Genomic DNA, 14,185 nt, shown 5'->3' with positions numbered 1-14,185 from the left:
AAAAGGCAGAGATTGTGCCTTTTATCTTTGATTTCCTGGAACCTAGCATAGTTTCTGGCACATAGTAGGTCTCAATAAATATGTGCTGGAATAAATGAATGAGTAAGTGGCCTGCTGATGGCAATATCAACACTTCCATGTAGTGCATAGTAAGTCAGTTTAACTTGCTTAGTCTTCCTGATTGTTAGTCTCCTTTGATAGGCAAAGGAAATGAATCTTGGAGCCCAGTTTGCCAGATGCCACTTAACTGGCAACCCAGGAAGTCTGGACTATAGTCCAGGTCTGATACAGTTCTCCCTTTTACCACTGTCCTCTCTCTCTCTTGATTTCCGTAATGAATCATTGTTTATGTTAGCTCAAAATGGTTTCTTTTCCCCTTTGCTGTGACAAAATTTTCTTCTTGAAAGATACCTTCAATGTTGTCTATAAGGGGGTAAAATGTAGGAGTGGAGTGGGCACAGGAGGGAGGAAAGGCAGGAGGCACTGTTCTGTACTTTGCTACCTCAGCCATCTACCAGAGAAGTGTGGTTTTGCGTGATTTTCATTTTTGATTTCTGTGCAAGATTTCATTGAATCCCATGGCTTAAACAAGCAAACAAATGAAAAATGGAAATACAATGGAAAGCCTGGGAGTGAGGAGATGAGGATAACTTATTCTAAGGAAGATATCCTAAAATCACACTTAAGCTTAAACTCAATTCACACACACACACACACACACACACACACACACACGTCATAAACACGCACCATACACACAGCAGATGAAGTATGTGAGAATTTGTTCTGGAGTAGGAGGTGGAGCTAAAATATTTGCTTTATCATTTCCCTACAGTACTACTCAAGACCTGAAAGAACCTCTACATTATTGTCAGTTCCACTATAGTTTATAATCTGACTATAAAAATAAAATTGACTAAAAATATTAAGTGAACTTCCATTTAGACTCATAGTGATTCTATGATATACATTAATCTAAAAATAATTCATAAGTTTTCAGATCAAGAATATTCACAATTTTAGATTTTTTTTTTTTTGTTTTACTTCTCACCAGTACCACCACGTGGCCTGTGGGGAAAAGGGTGCAGTGCAAATACAGCTTTAGTCATTCTATGGACTTTAGTTCATATATAACCACAACTACACTCTAGTTTGAAACATGAGATGCAAATGGTACACAGGCTATTTACAGAACCACTTCTCCTGGTAATGTGAAGAAAAAGATCCCACCTCAATTCATAATCTTGGTAGGTTTGCTTTCAATGCTTACATAGAATAGAATGTTGGTGAATCCAATTCACTCCTTCCATGGCTGGCTCCTGGGCTGGTTTCATCAGGAAAGCAAGATTCAAGCTTACGCTTGTACAAAATGATGGATTTTAAATATGATAGAGCTTTTGGGTTTTCTTAAATAAATAAAACTTAGAATATTAAATTCACAAATGTCAAGTATCTACTGAATTAACTTCTGATATTTAGTCTAAAAAAATAATAACCTGAACAGGTTAGCAGTAACATACCTATACATACCCACAAGGAGCAAATTGTATCACTGCTGAATGGCCCCCCTGGCTTTTCAGAGAGAAGAACTTCCCACATTACCTGGTCAGGACTATTGTTAGATTTAGATTTAGTTTTGTTGAAATACTAACAGAGTGTGATGAGAAGGGGAGATAATTGAGCTGAAGAGAGAAAGACTTTGGCCTTCTTCTGGACTTAGATGCTCATTCTCTTGTTTTATTATTTCCCTGTTATTATCGTAGATTCTCTTACAAGTAGTAACATTGTTCTATAATGAAGATGGGTATTTCAGACTGACATACATACACATTTTTGCAGGTAAAAAATTGAGTGTTTAATCCCTTAGTATAATGGCATAGCATAGCACTGGTAAGAACAAATATTGTATGAATTTCCTCAAAAGTAATTTACAAGCTGATTAACAAAATAGCTCAAATGTATTGTGCATTTACAGTTTGCCAGTCTTCTTCCAAGCATATATAGATATATAGATAGATAGATATTATATAGTATATATCTATATATCTACTATGTAGCTATATATCTATATATGCTATATAGATATCTAAATATCTCTCTATATATGCTTACTGTATATGTATGCTTGGTATATGTGTGTGTGTGTATGTGTGTGTGTATATATATATATATATGTATACTCCTTCATTTACTCTTTTCAACAACCCTATGATATAGAGACTCCCATTATCCCTACTTTACAAAGATAACCTGCCCCAAACAAATTCTTAGCAAATATTGAACATTGACTTTGAAGCAAAGGAATCTAATTCTAGAATACACCCTTTTAATCAGAGGATTAAGCAGGATCATTATGTTAACAATAATTGAAATTGTATCATTTATAATTTTGAATATGAACCTGTTGACCCATGGGGTGGTAAACACATGTATGACATGTGAGCTACACAGGCAAGGGTTTATGTTTAGAAAATTAGGTAAGTTGATTCATGTTCTCACTATAACCCACCTCATTCTCACCATCCTATTATCTCAGTTTCTTCCATCTTGAAATAAATTGTCAGCATTCTGTCAATCCTATAAAAAGTGCTAGCAAAATTCATCTTTAGGGCTTTCACCCTTCCATGTAGACTATACATTGTAAATAGGAAGGTTGGTGCTACCCCTGCATATGCTTAGCCAAAGCATTGCTCATTATGATGTTTCCAGAAGTTTTGGCAAGGGTAAGCATATCAAGGCAACCCACACAAAAACAGAAGCATCAGATATGCATGGTATAGACCAATAAATAAACTAGGCTTATTAAAGGAAAGTGACAAAACAATGAACAGACACTATTCATCTTGTAGTCAGTGTAAGAGTTGCAAGTATAACCGGATTGTAATACAGTAATTTTTTCAGTTGACATTGTTCTATACCAAAAAATAAAAAGTCTTTGAAAGTTAGAGAAATGTTATTTTTTCAAATGTAGAAGTCAAAGACAGTTTTGTAGGACTATTTAATTTTTCAAGCAGAAAGAAAATTAGATTTAGGTCATTTCTATATTTACCTTTTGCTTTTATATTATTAATGTCTTGTGTTTATTTTTCTTTCTGAATTCCCTTCAATGTATAGTAGTAGGAAACAGGACTTTTCCTTTCATTTTATGTTTTCAAAACCAAATGCCTAGTTTCATCCAAAAAACAAACCATTTAATCATTACTCTGCTTATTGTAAAATATTAAAAATTTGATTCTGAACTCACAATTCCCCTAATTCTTGGAAAAGTACTATAACAAATGGGTTAAGCCCTTTTCATTTATGGTATGGAAAAATAATTAACATTCACAAGTCTAATCATTCCAACCTCTATGGAACATAAAAGTGTAAAAACTGCGTGAATCAAATTTCCCCGTTTTGTTTGGGTTTAAGCCTCCGTATTATGTTAAAACGTGTTTAATGCTTGAAAGCTTTGACCTTGCCTGGGATAGAAGCCAGTTCAGTCATTTCTTGGATAGAGTTAAGCCTAAGTTATATGATCGATAAATGCAATAGCCATAGTTTATGTAGCAGGGCCTTGTTCACAGGAAGGACACTGCCAGATAGCACAGACCACACAATACTGGCAAATGAACTTTTCAAGTCTTTCATGTCTCAAATCTTTCTAAAACCTACCATGTATTTTTTTGAATTTCCTTCATCTGTTAAGCATAGGGATTTTTTTTTTCTGACTAAAAATAATAGGCTTTTGTTTTGTCCTTTGCTAGAGTGAGTCCAACCTCTTAAATATACATATATGTGTGTGTGTGTATATATATATGTATACATAATACATATAGAAAGGCGACATGCTCAAACATTAGTGATGCCAATATTATAATAAATAGAGCCTAGAAATCATAATTATAAGGATAATTTATTGAACTTCTACACAATTTCTATACAATGTGTATAGAAAAATTTTCTATACAATGTTATATAACTATAGTATATCAAATTTAAATATTATATACATATTAAATATTACATTATATACATACAGTGTATAATGCATGGCATAAATATGTATTATGTCATCAGTAATATATGTAAGAGATGGGAGTAGCGTCAATGCCTATTAATGCCAAATGCTATTCTACAGATTCTATATATATTAACTCATCAAATTATCAGAAAATATTTAAGAGATACATAGAGAGAGCAGAGGTGGATTTTGAATCCAGGCAACGTAGCACTCAAGTTGGCGCTGTTAACCAAGGTGTTATTCAGCTCCATTGTTTCTATATAACACAAAGAGCAGCTGTTATCATTGATGTTGTTAAGTCTTCGTAAGAATTGGGAAGCATATGTTCAACCCGTTAACCTCTCTGCCCCTCAGCTTCCAACTTAGTAATCTGCCTGGGTAATTTATATTTCCCAGTGGTTTTTTTCTCTAGCTCTTTATTTAAGAAGCATTCTCAGCACATCTGAACATTTACAAGTCACTGGATTCCTCTGTTTAGAAGGAAACTTGTCTTTTTAAAAAATTTGCGAGTGGTTTAAAAACTCAGATGCCTCTGTTTAGAAGGAAAGTTGTCTTTTTCAAAAATTTGTGAGTGATTTAAAAACTAAGTGCATAGAGTTTTAATAATCTAGGTAACAGTAATTTAGAACCTGTAGAGTATAGTTTCCTCTCTGCACTCTACATTTATAAATGTAGTGATTCTTTTCCCTGAGTATATAAGTGGACTTCACAGCTTTGCAAACACAACTTGGCAAACTTTCAGGCAATCAATGTCCATTAGGAAATAAAAATTTGAATAAAAACATTCATTCTGGATTAACAAGTCAGGACATGATCAAATTTAATTGAGAAAATGGTGATATTTGTTGCTTCTAGCAAAATATTTCCTTGATATTTTCACTTCCCTTTTTTTCTCATTTAAATTTCACCAGTAAAGCTCCACTTTGACCACTTCTCTTGAATTACCACCTATGCCCTCTTGAAACTATGCCATCTGATTTTGTTCCCACAGGAATCCTCATTCTCTCTCACCAAGGTCACTAAAGGCTCCTTCATTCAAATTGAAGTTATATTTTATTAATCATTTTTTATCTTGACTTTTCTGAAACCTTTGATGATCACCTCCCCAACTCTAAATCCATCTCTTTCTTAGCATTTCATTAATCAAATTTTCCTATTTTATCTCTCCTGTTCCATCTCTTTTTGTTTATCAAATATTAGTTCAGTACCCACTACAGGATAGACACACCTCTAGGTACTGGGGACAGCAGCAAATTGAAAGAAATCCCTGCCCATCTAAAGTTTTCTGATGTATTCTATCCCTCTCAGGTGTTCACCAAAGCCCATTCTTTGACTCTTCTCACTCTCTGCCACACACAACTATTTCCAACTTTTTCTTTACTTATTTAAGTAATTGCGTTTGTCTTCATGCTATTAACAAATACTTTTAAGCAGATTATTGCCAATAATTTTCAATTAGGTAGACATAGGGTTCAATTCTGAATCCAGTTCTAATCAATTTTAAATCCCAGATCCAGAGCTTATTGTTGAATATAATCAGTGGTAAATTACTGAACAAACGCTGAACCTCAGTATTTTTTCATCTGTAAAATGGAGATGATCATCATACCTACTTCCTACATAGGACTATCATGAGAATAAGTTAGAAAATGCATGTAAGGTGTTTATATTATATGGTCCTTAACAATCATGTCATTGTTAATAGCAATTCCTTTCTTACTTCCTTATGCTCTTATCCATATTTTTATCCTTGGTCTAGATCATCTCAAACGGCTCAATAAACTTTTTTCTTTGGATATCTATGCTACTTCAAAGGCTAAGGTGTCCAAAACTACGATCACTTTCTTTGCTAGCCTTTGAGGTGTCCAAAACTATGATCGTTTTCTTTGCTCGTGTTTTCTTTCTTAAATTTCTCATTTAGATTATTGTCTCCATGATTTTTCGGCCTATTAGAGCTGAAAACTCTGAACTCTGTCTCTTTAATCCTATGGGATCAGTCACTATTGAAACTTTGAGAGGTTTGGTAACTGACCCATATTGTATTTATAATAATACCCCCGGCTGTAAGTGAAAACTGATGCCCAAGAATGGTTGTTGCGTAAAACAAAAAATAAATGAATAAGTTAATTAGAATTACGGAAGATAAAAGTGTAGCTAGAGATTATGTTGAGGACTAAGAGCAGGTGCAGAAGTTAAAGGATTAGTGGTGGTGGGGACGACTGGGACAGGAATCAAAATTTCAAATGTACAGTCTTGGAGGTGAGTCAATTCCTGGGGTTAATGAAGACATACTGTATGTGTGGCTGTTGTCAAAGTAGGGGGAGAGCCTTGGGAGGAGAGTTGTCCTATTTCATATGCCCACAAGTAGTCATGTATATCTTAGACCCTTTCACTCTGAGGAAGTACATGGACAATTTGTTCTTTGCATGATGTGTCTTGCCACTGCTTTTATACCCTTTTGGCTACTTGTGTTCCAAATGCAATGCTTCAGGGAAACCACTTGAGGTTTTTCCTTTAATCAGAGCTTAGCTCTGTGTCTTCATAGCCTGTTTGTTGCTGTTACATCATATCCCACCTTTAGCCAGCCTTCAACATGCTTTAGTATTCAGTTGTTGAGGAATAGTCCCCATTGAATAATCCAGCTGCCACATTCATGCTACGTCAATTATAGTGATTGCTCTCCAAAGATAATCCCATTACAGATATGTTTCTCTTCTTGGGTAGACTCTGGGGGAAATGAGTCAATTTCTAAATAAATACCATTGTATTTTGAATAATTAAAATAAGCATAAGTCTTTGAAAGATTTGTATAAATTTTCCACATGGGCAAGAAATTCTTGTCATAGTCAGAAGAGATACAGTATGTCATGTTCTCCTGTTACTGCTCATGACTAAAATACAAGCAAATAATACATTCTCCATATGTTATGCCACAAATGTTGCCTCTAATGAAATATTGACTCATCAAGGATAACTATTGTAACATGTACATATATAAGAATTGATAGGCAATAAAATATGTGATAGTTAAAGACATGATATTTTAACAATTGTTTTTATTCTTATTGTACACCCATTTCAATCAATTTAAAGTTTTAAAATTCTGAGTTGTGTGTTTTGGCAATCAAATGGTCTGTAACTTTGGAAATATGGTAGCATTTCCAAAACTTTGAACATACTCAAATGCTTATTTTCATTTAAAACAAAGATATTTTTAGAATGTTTTATAGTCCGAGATAAAGACTTAATTTTCAGCTGACTAAAATTTGTGCAAGTAATTTATTCATCATTGATGGAATTTAATCAGAAATAACTCAAATATGAATCATAGGAAGAAATAACCAATAATATATCTAACTTAACATTGTTCAATATAGTAATTTTAGTTTTTGTAATCTACAGACCTGTTCACCTTATTCCTATTTTGAAACATGTAAGATATATGTTTTTAAAGTAGAAGTATTTTTACTTGACTTTGTTTTCCATTTGTCAGGTATTTTGCAATATGGATGTCAACGGGGGAGGTTGGACTGTAATACAACATCGTGAAGATGGAAGTCTAGATTTCCAAAGAGGCTGGAAAGAATATAAAATGGTAAGATGGAAGAATTTATGGTGCCTTTGCTGTTTTATCTTGAAGTTATCTTCTCTGTACTCTTTGATGAATCTTTGTGTTTTTAGATGGTTCTGAGTTATTTTTGAAATAAAATGATACATTAGTGTTATTATTTTCATTATACCCAAAACACTCATAAATCATTTTCAGTAAATGATTTCCACATGTGCATCAGAAAGAAAAACGTATTCCTGAAATTTTTTGGTGAACTGTTATGTATTGTTTGCGCTTGTTCCTAGTTGAATGAGGGTGGGGGAAGCTAGAACTCAGACCTTCGCTGGATACGTGAGCCTGACCAAGGGAGATGTGCAGGGTTGCAGGTTGTGGAACAGGATGGGTAATAGCAATAGCCTCACACACATAACTGGCTAATTGTTGCTGGCTGTTGACTGGAAGCTTCTCCATGTGACCTTTCCATGTGGCTAGGCTAAGCTTCTTTCAGTAAAGTGATCCAGGGTTATCAGACTTCTTAGGTAGCACTTGTCGTCCTCCAAAGACAAAGCAGAAGCTTTCAGCCTTTTTTAGTTTTATTAGACCCAGGAATGAAACAGTGTTACTTCCATTGCATTCTGTTGGGTATGGTTGGTCACAGGGAAAGGTATGCACTGTGAGCCATGGTTCACTGGTGTCTGCAAAATAACAGCAGGCATCATCATCATCATCATCATCATCATCATCATCATCACAGCTCATCTCCTTTTTAATGCTCAATATGCCAGCCCTATATGTAATTTCTTATCTAATTTTTAATATCAGCCCTATTAGCTAACACTATGCCCATTTTAAAAGGAAATAGAGATGAGCAAGGGTTGAAAGAATCTAAAATCCAGTAATCACATAGTTGGTGCCTATAATATTAAATATTAAAATCTGCTGACAGAATGTAAAGGCATAGTAATGCAGGAGAATCTATATTTATGGATTCTCATTCTTTTGCAGCTGAAACCTCTAGATAATTCATGTCTTGATTTTTTGACAAATTTTCTCTCAATAGGTAGAGAGAAAGAAATGCTATACTAGCCTCAGTTCTGTCTTGATATTCTTGTAAACAGTTTGTAAAAACTATGGTTGATTTGCCTCAGAGTTTGCCCATTAATAGGCTCATAGTTGGTCAAATGACAGTAAATAAGGGGTTTGAATAAATGAATGGAGGTTTCTACTGGTGTCACTGCTTTTACATTTTTATCAGATACTCAGTTGAACAGTCTGAAAGCACGTTTAAAAAGTTTGGACTTACACAAAGTTGGAATCCTGATGTCTTTGTTATATCACAAACTCAAGATGGAAAGGTAGACTGAAGCCAGCAAGATATAATTCCACAGAGATGATTGTAGACTATTTCACCTAGATAAAAAATACCTAAATTAACTGTGAGAAAACAGGGTAAGAGTGACAAATTGCCTTAAGGACTTAGTATTTGAAAGAGGTTTATTTGGTTCTAAGCTCATTTTGAATTAACAAAGATTAATGTACTCAGTATACATTACTAGTAGTTTAGGGGATCACATTAAATGCAGAACTCACTGGTGTCTGCCATGATCTGGTTACATCAAAAATATAGTTTCAATTCTGGAGGTTTTCAAACAAGTTAACTTATCCTAGGGGTTATAAGCAGGGTGGGAGGAATTTGGAAATTACATCTGTAACAGGCAAACACCTGGAGGAAAAAATGAATTAGGCATAAACCTGATAGCTATTTTAGTTAACTGGATGGAGGTAGGTGGTACTAGAGCCTGCTTCTCAAGATGTGGTCCCGGGACCAGCAGTATTAGCATCCTCTGGAAACTTAATGGAAACACGAATCTCAAGCTCTGGCCCAGATTTACCAAATTAGAATGTGCATTTGAACAATGCCTGAGAGGGTAGTGCAATAATGAATCGAGCAAAATTCCAAGAAGGCAAAATTTGACCAAGTATGAACAAAACTCTCCAATGATTAATCCCCACACCAAATGGACTGCCTATTAAGTGGCAAGCCCTCCCCATCTTCAGTGGAAATAGAAAGTAGATCATTATCTTTTGGAATTGCTATGGAGAATTGGAATATTAGGTCATATTTGAAGGCCTCTTCCTGCCTAGGTGATTCTAAAAATACATGAGGGATAAAAGATTACCTATAAGACCGGGTGTGGTGGCTCAAGCCTGTAATCCCAGCACTTTGGGAGGCCGAGACGGGCGGATCACGAGGTTAGGATATTGAGACCATCCTGGCTAACACGGTGAAACCCCATCTCTACTAAAAAATACAAAAAATTAGCCGGGCGAGGTGGCGGGCGCCTGTAGTCCCAGCTACTCGGGAGGCTGAGGCAGGAGAATGGCGTGAACCCAGGAGGCAGAGCTTGCAGTGAGCTGAGATCCAGCCACTGCACTCCAGCCTGGGTGGCAGAGCGAGACTCCGTCTAAAAAAAAAAAAAAAAAAAAAAAAACCTATATTTGAAAAAACAGACTTTGAATTATGTTTATGTTAACAGTTACAGGCCAGGCACGGTAGCTCAGGCCTGTAATCCCAGCACTTTGGGAGGCCGAGGTGGGTGGATCAGTAGGTCACGAGATCGAGACCATCTTGGCCAATATGGTGAAACCCCATGTCTACTAAAATAACAAAAAATTAGCCAGGTGTGGTGGTGCATGCCTCCCAGCTACTTGGGAGACTGAGGCAGAGGAATCGCTTGAACCTGGGAGGCGAAGGTTGCAGTGAGCTGAGATCACGACACTGCACTCCAGCCTAGTGACAGAGCAAGACTCCGTCTGAAAAAAAAAAAAAAAAAAAAAATCACTCTGCCATTTACAAGAGGAGTGATTTTTGACAAATCACCTAACCCGCACCTTAGCTTTCTAACTAACTTGTTAAAATAGTACAATGATAATACCTCACCTGCCTCACAGGGATGTTTCAAGGATTAGAAATAATGTAAGTAAAGCACTTTGGCACACTGAATTTTCAGTGAACAGTATTTTTATGATCCAAGTTGAAAACATCAAAGACACCAAAAATTTCACTTAACTATGCCAAAAATACTGTTTTGCAAACCATCTTAATTCATGATTACTTTCACCACTAAAATGTGATGTGAAGAAGTCATCTGAAAATCAGACTATAGATAGGGACTCAGGCTATTCTGAAATACATTATTATTAAAATTAATGATAACAGAAAAATAAATATAAAGTTGTCATCATGGTGACTTTCCAAAATGGTGAATTCTTAACTGTAAACATCTGCTGCCTTGGCAAGCTAGGCATGTTCAGTAAGAGATACTGACTTGTTAAGTATGGAATCAATTCATGTCTTGTAAGTATTTACCAAATATATCTATTTCTAAGCAATTCTTTTTTCATTATTGGAACAAAACTGAAATTCTTTACTCATCATGTTTTATGGAGTTGACCCCTCCTCCCTTTTTTAAAACAAGAAAGACTATCATGCTTTATTCACACTTGAAACATTTATCAGATGAATGTCAATTTTGCATGATCAAAAAATGAGATAAGCTCCAAAATTTTGAAACATTCTGGCTAAAAATGAGGCTGAATAATTTTTTTTTAATGGAAAATATTCATCATATGTTACAAGATGGTTAAAACACATGGCAGAAAGTGTTTCGGTTCTTTATCTAGTTTTTCTTTCACCTAAAGACAAAATAACATGACTCCACCAGGAATGGATATAGACTCCTTATGCCAGTTCTTATCAATCACGCCTACTTCTATTTCCTGCATCCAAAGAACTGCCTGCTGACTTCTTCAGCTAAGGGTGTACAACCTTTGAGATAACAAGAACTTGGCATACCCCAACTCTTCTCCAGTCTTTACCAATCTACTATTATATACACTAGGATGCTGCATTTCTCCCTTGGGCAATGAGTGCAGAAATCAAGTTTTCTCTCTCTTTCTTTTCTGCCTTTCCTCTCTCCTTCCTTCCCTTCATACTGATTGATATCTATGGGCTGCCTCTTGCTTTGTAAGATTCCCATCACGTGTAATTACAAATATATATTATATATTATCACTATTTTTAAACCTCTGTCAATATGAAAGGTTTACCAATTTTTGGATTCTTGACATTTAAGCCTACAAGTCTCTTACCTAAGTTTAGCTTTCACTTAAACTTCTTCATGAGAAGATTCAGCAAAATCTGGTTTATGGATTTGTAAAGATGTTTGCCTGAAAGGAAAGTCTGGAGTGGGCTTTTTAATGAGGCACTTAGAGAAGGTATTAGTTCTTTCAAGTCATAAGGATACCCTTTAGTGGCCTCCAGCAATAACACTTATCAGCAGTACTTGCACATATAAAGTGCAATGAAGCTACGAGTTCCAAATAGTACCCTAAATGGCCTAATTTTATACTGTAGTAGGCAGTGACTGATGCCCTGGAGACAAACTTGCTTTATTTTGAGAGCAATTACCCCCATAAACAGAACTTCCTATCCACTCAAAAATTTCAGTGTGAGCACCATTCCTTCTGGGAGTTCTTTGTTTCTGGAAAGAAGTCGAGAGCACATTTTCAACTATATTTTAACATCTTCATATTAAAAAGAGAAAAAATGCATAAGACATTAAAAATTTTGAAATACAAAATGTGTTTCAGTCTTTCTTGGGTTGCATGTCTCAGCATTTAGAGGAGATGTACCATTCAACTGCATTTGAAAGTGCCCTGAAAGACACAGCTCTGTCTTATCTGTTGTTTGTTTGTTTTTTTTTTTTTTTTTTAATAATTTGTATGAAAAAAGATGAATCCCATGGAATACATGGACTGTGTCTGGTTTCAATTTTACTCCATCTATAAAAAGTCAACGCCTCCTGTGAGCGTTATCAGACAAAACAAATAAAGTATCAGAGACAATTATTTTATTAACTTGGAAAAGCACAAACCGAAATTGAACATTTCTGCAGGTTTTCGCAAAAACTAACAAATGTTGATCTTTCCTTTGCATGTGTTTTTTGAGTAAGATGTGCTTTTTAAGGCCAATTTTAAGTCAGCATTAGTTCAGATTAAATTTCAGTGTCTTTTTATCCCTTTATTAGAGAGCTAGAGAAGAAATAAAATCAATTAACAATGTATCTGAGTTACTGAATCAAAACCTTTCAGCGGATTGTGATTGACATCATTAAACATAGTTTTTACAAAAGTACATGACATAGTATCCTTAGATTTTATTCATGAAAAAGAGGAAATTGTAGTGTAATGTTTAATCATTCACTGCTGCTTTTTCAATATCAGCACAGAATTTCGTATATACTTTCATTTTTATTTTATTTTATTTTATTTTTTGAGACAGAGTCTTGCTCTGTCGCCCAGGCTGGAGTGCTGGAGTGCAGTGGCACGATCTCGGCTCACTGCAAGCTCCACCTCCCGGGTTCACGCCATTCTCCTGCCTCAGCCTCCCGAGTAGCTGGGACTACAGGCGCCCGCCACTACGCCCGGCTAATTTTTTGTATTTTTTTTTTTAATAGAGACGGGGTTTCACTGTGTTAGCCAGAATGGTCTCGATCTCCTCATTTTTATTTTTATGGAAGCTACAGGCTATTTGGGGTAAAATAAAGACCTGTGGTAAACTGTTATGTGCCATAATGTGTAAGCCTATTTTGGAGCATATGCATTGGCTGACTCTGTCTTTTAGGCATGAACATGAATTTTTGAAGGACAGTCCCAGACACGTAATCAAAACTTTCCTCCCCATAGGGACCTCAGTATGAAGATGGGATTTTACTCCTGCATTTTTCCTGTGTACCTCGCAAATAATTTGATTTGATTAATATATTCTTTTTAGTTTGCACTTGGAATATCTATTCCAAATCACATTTATATGGATCTCCGCCTTCAGTTCACAGCAGACTAACATGTGCAACCTTTTACATGTATAGCTCTTTGAGTCCATCGCAGACATACTGAATCAGAATCTTCATGGGGGACCTAACCATCTATATTGTTTTAAAAGCCCCACAGCTGTTTCTGATATGCATTCCTGGTTGAAAGCAATTATCACAACTATTAACTTATTAGCATGGTATACGACTTTAAAAATTACCTCTTTTGTAGCTTCTAAAGCTCATGAGATAATGGAAAGAGAGGGATTGAAAGAGATAGCACTAAGGGAGAGTTGAAGGAAACAGACACTTTAGTACCTGGAAGCGAAGGTAAGAATAAGAAAGTAGTCTGTGCATTCATTAGTACTATAGTTTAGTCCCAATTGCAATCAGTTGGTTGTAATTTCTTATTTAATAATTAACTTTTTAGATTAAAATGACAATACTGACTTGTATAAACCAACTCTCAATTTAGTATAATAATACATTAGTCCTCTGAGAGGCTTTTAAATAATTATTTCAGTATCCCTTTATTAATTTTTAGGCTAAGACAAGACCCTAGATTATTCTTTTTCCTTTTCTTATACAAAGTAGAAAGGAACTTGCTTCCCTGCATATGACTATAGTCTCATGGAAGAGAAGCAACTAACAAGAAAATTACTATATATTGTGACATATATTTTAACTATAATGACAGCTAGATTTTTAAGTGCTTTCTGTGTATCAGTACTTGGTTAAGTGCTTCAGGTGTATTTTCAA

At 35.3% G+C, this 14,185-nt stretch overlaps 1 protein-coding gene across 2 annotated transcripts in view; it reads left to right on the top strand.

Moving 5' to 3' along the window:
• The window catches only part of ANGPT1 (angiopoietin 1), a 254,947-nt gene that overhangs the window by 202,200 nt on the left and 38,562 nt on the right, over positions 1-14,185 (top strand). For both annotated transcript variants that reach the window (XM_023225067.1, XM_023225072.2), the window contains exon 6: positions 7,497-7,598. In XM_023225067.1, the coding sequence (XP_023080835.1) occupies positions 7,497-7,598 (102 nt within the window). The remainder of the gene's footprint in view (positions 1-7,496; positions 7,599-14,185) is intronic.

Source organism: Piliocolobus tephrosceles, chromosome 7 (genome assembly GCF_002776525.5).
Source record: "Piliocolobus tephrosceles isolate RC106 chromosome 7, ASM277652v3, whole genome shotgun sequence".
NCBI lineage: Eukaryota > Metazoa > Chordata > Mammalia > Primates > Cercopithecidae > Piliocolobus > Piliocolobus tephrosceles.
This window is presented reverse-complemented; position numbering and strand designations above follow the sequence as displayed.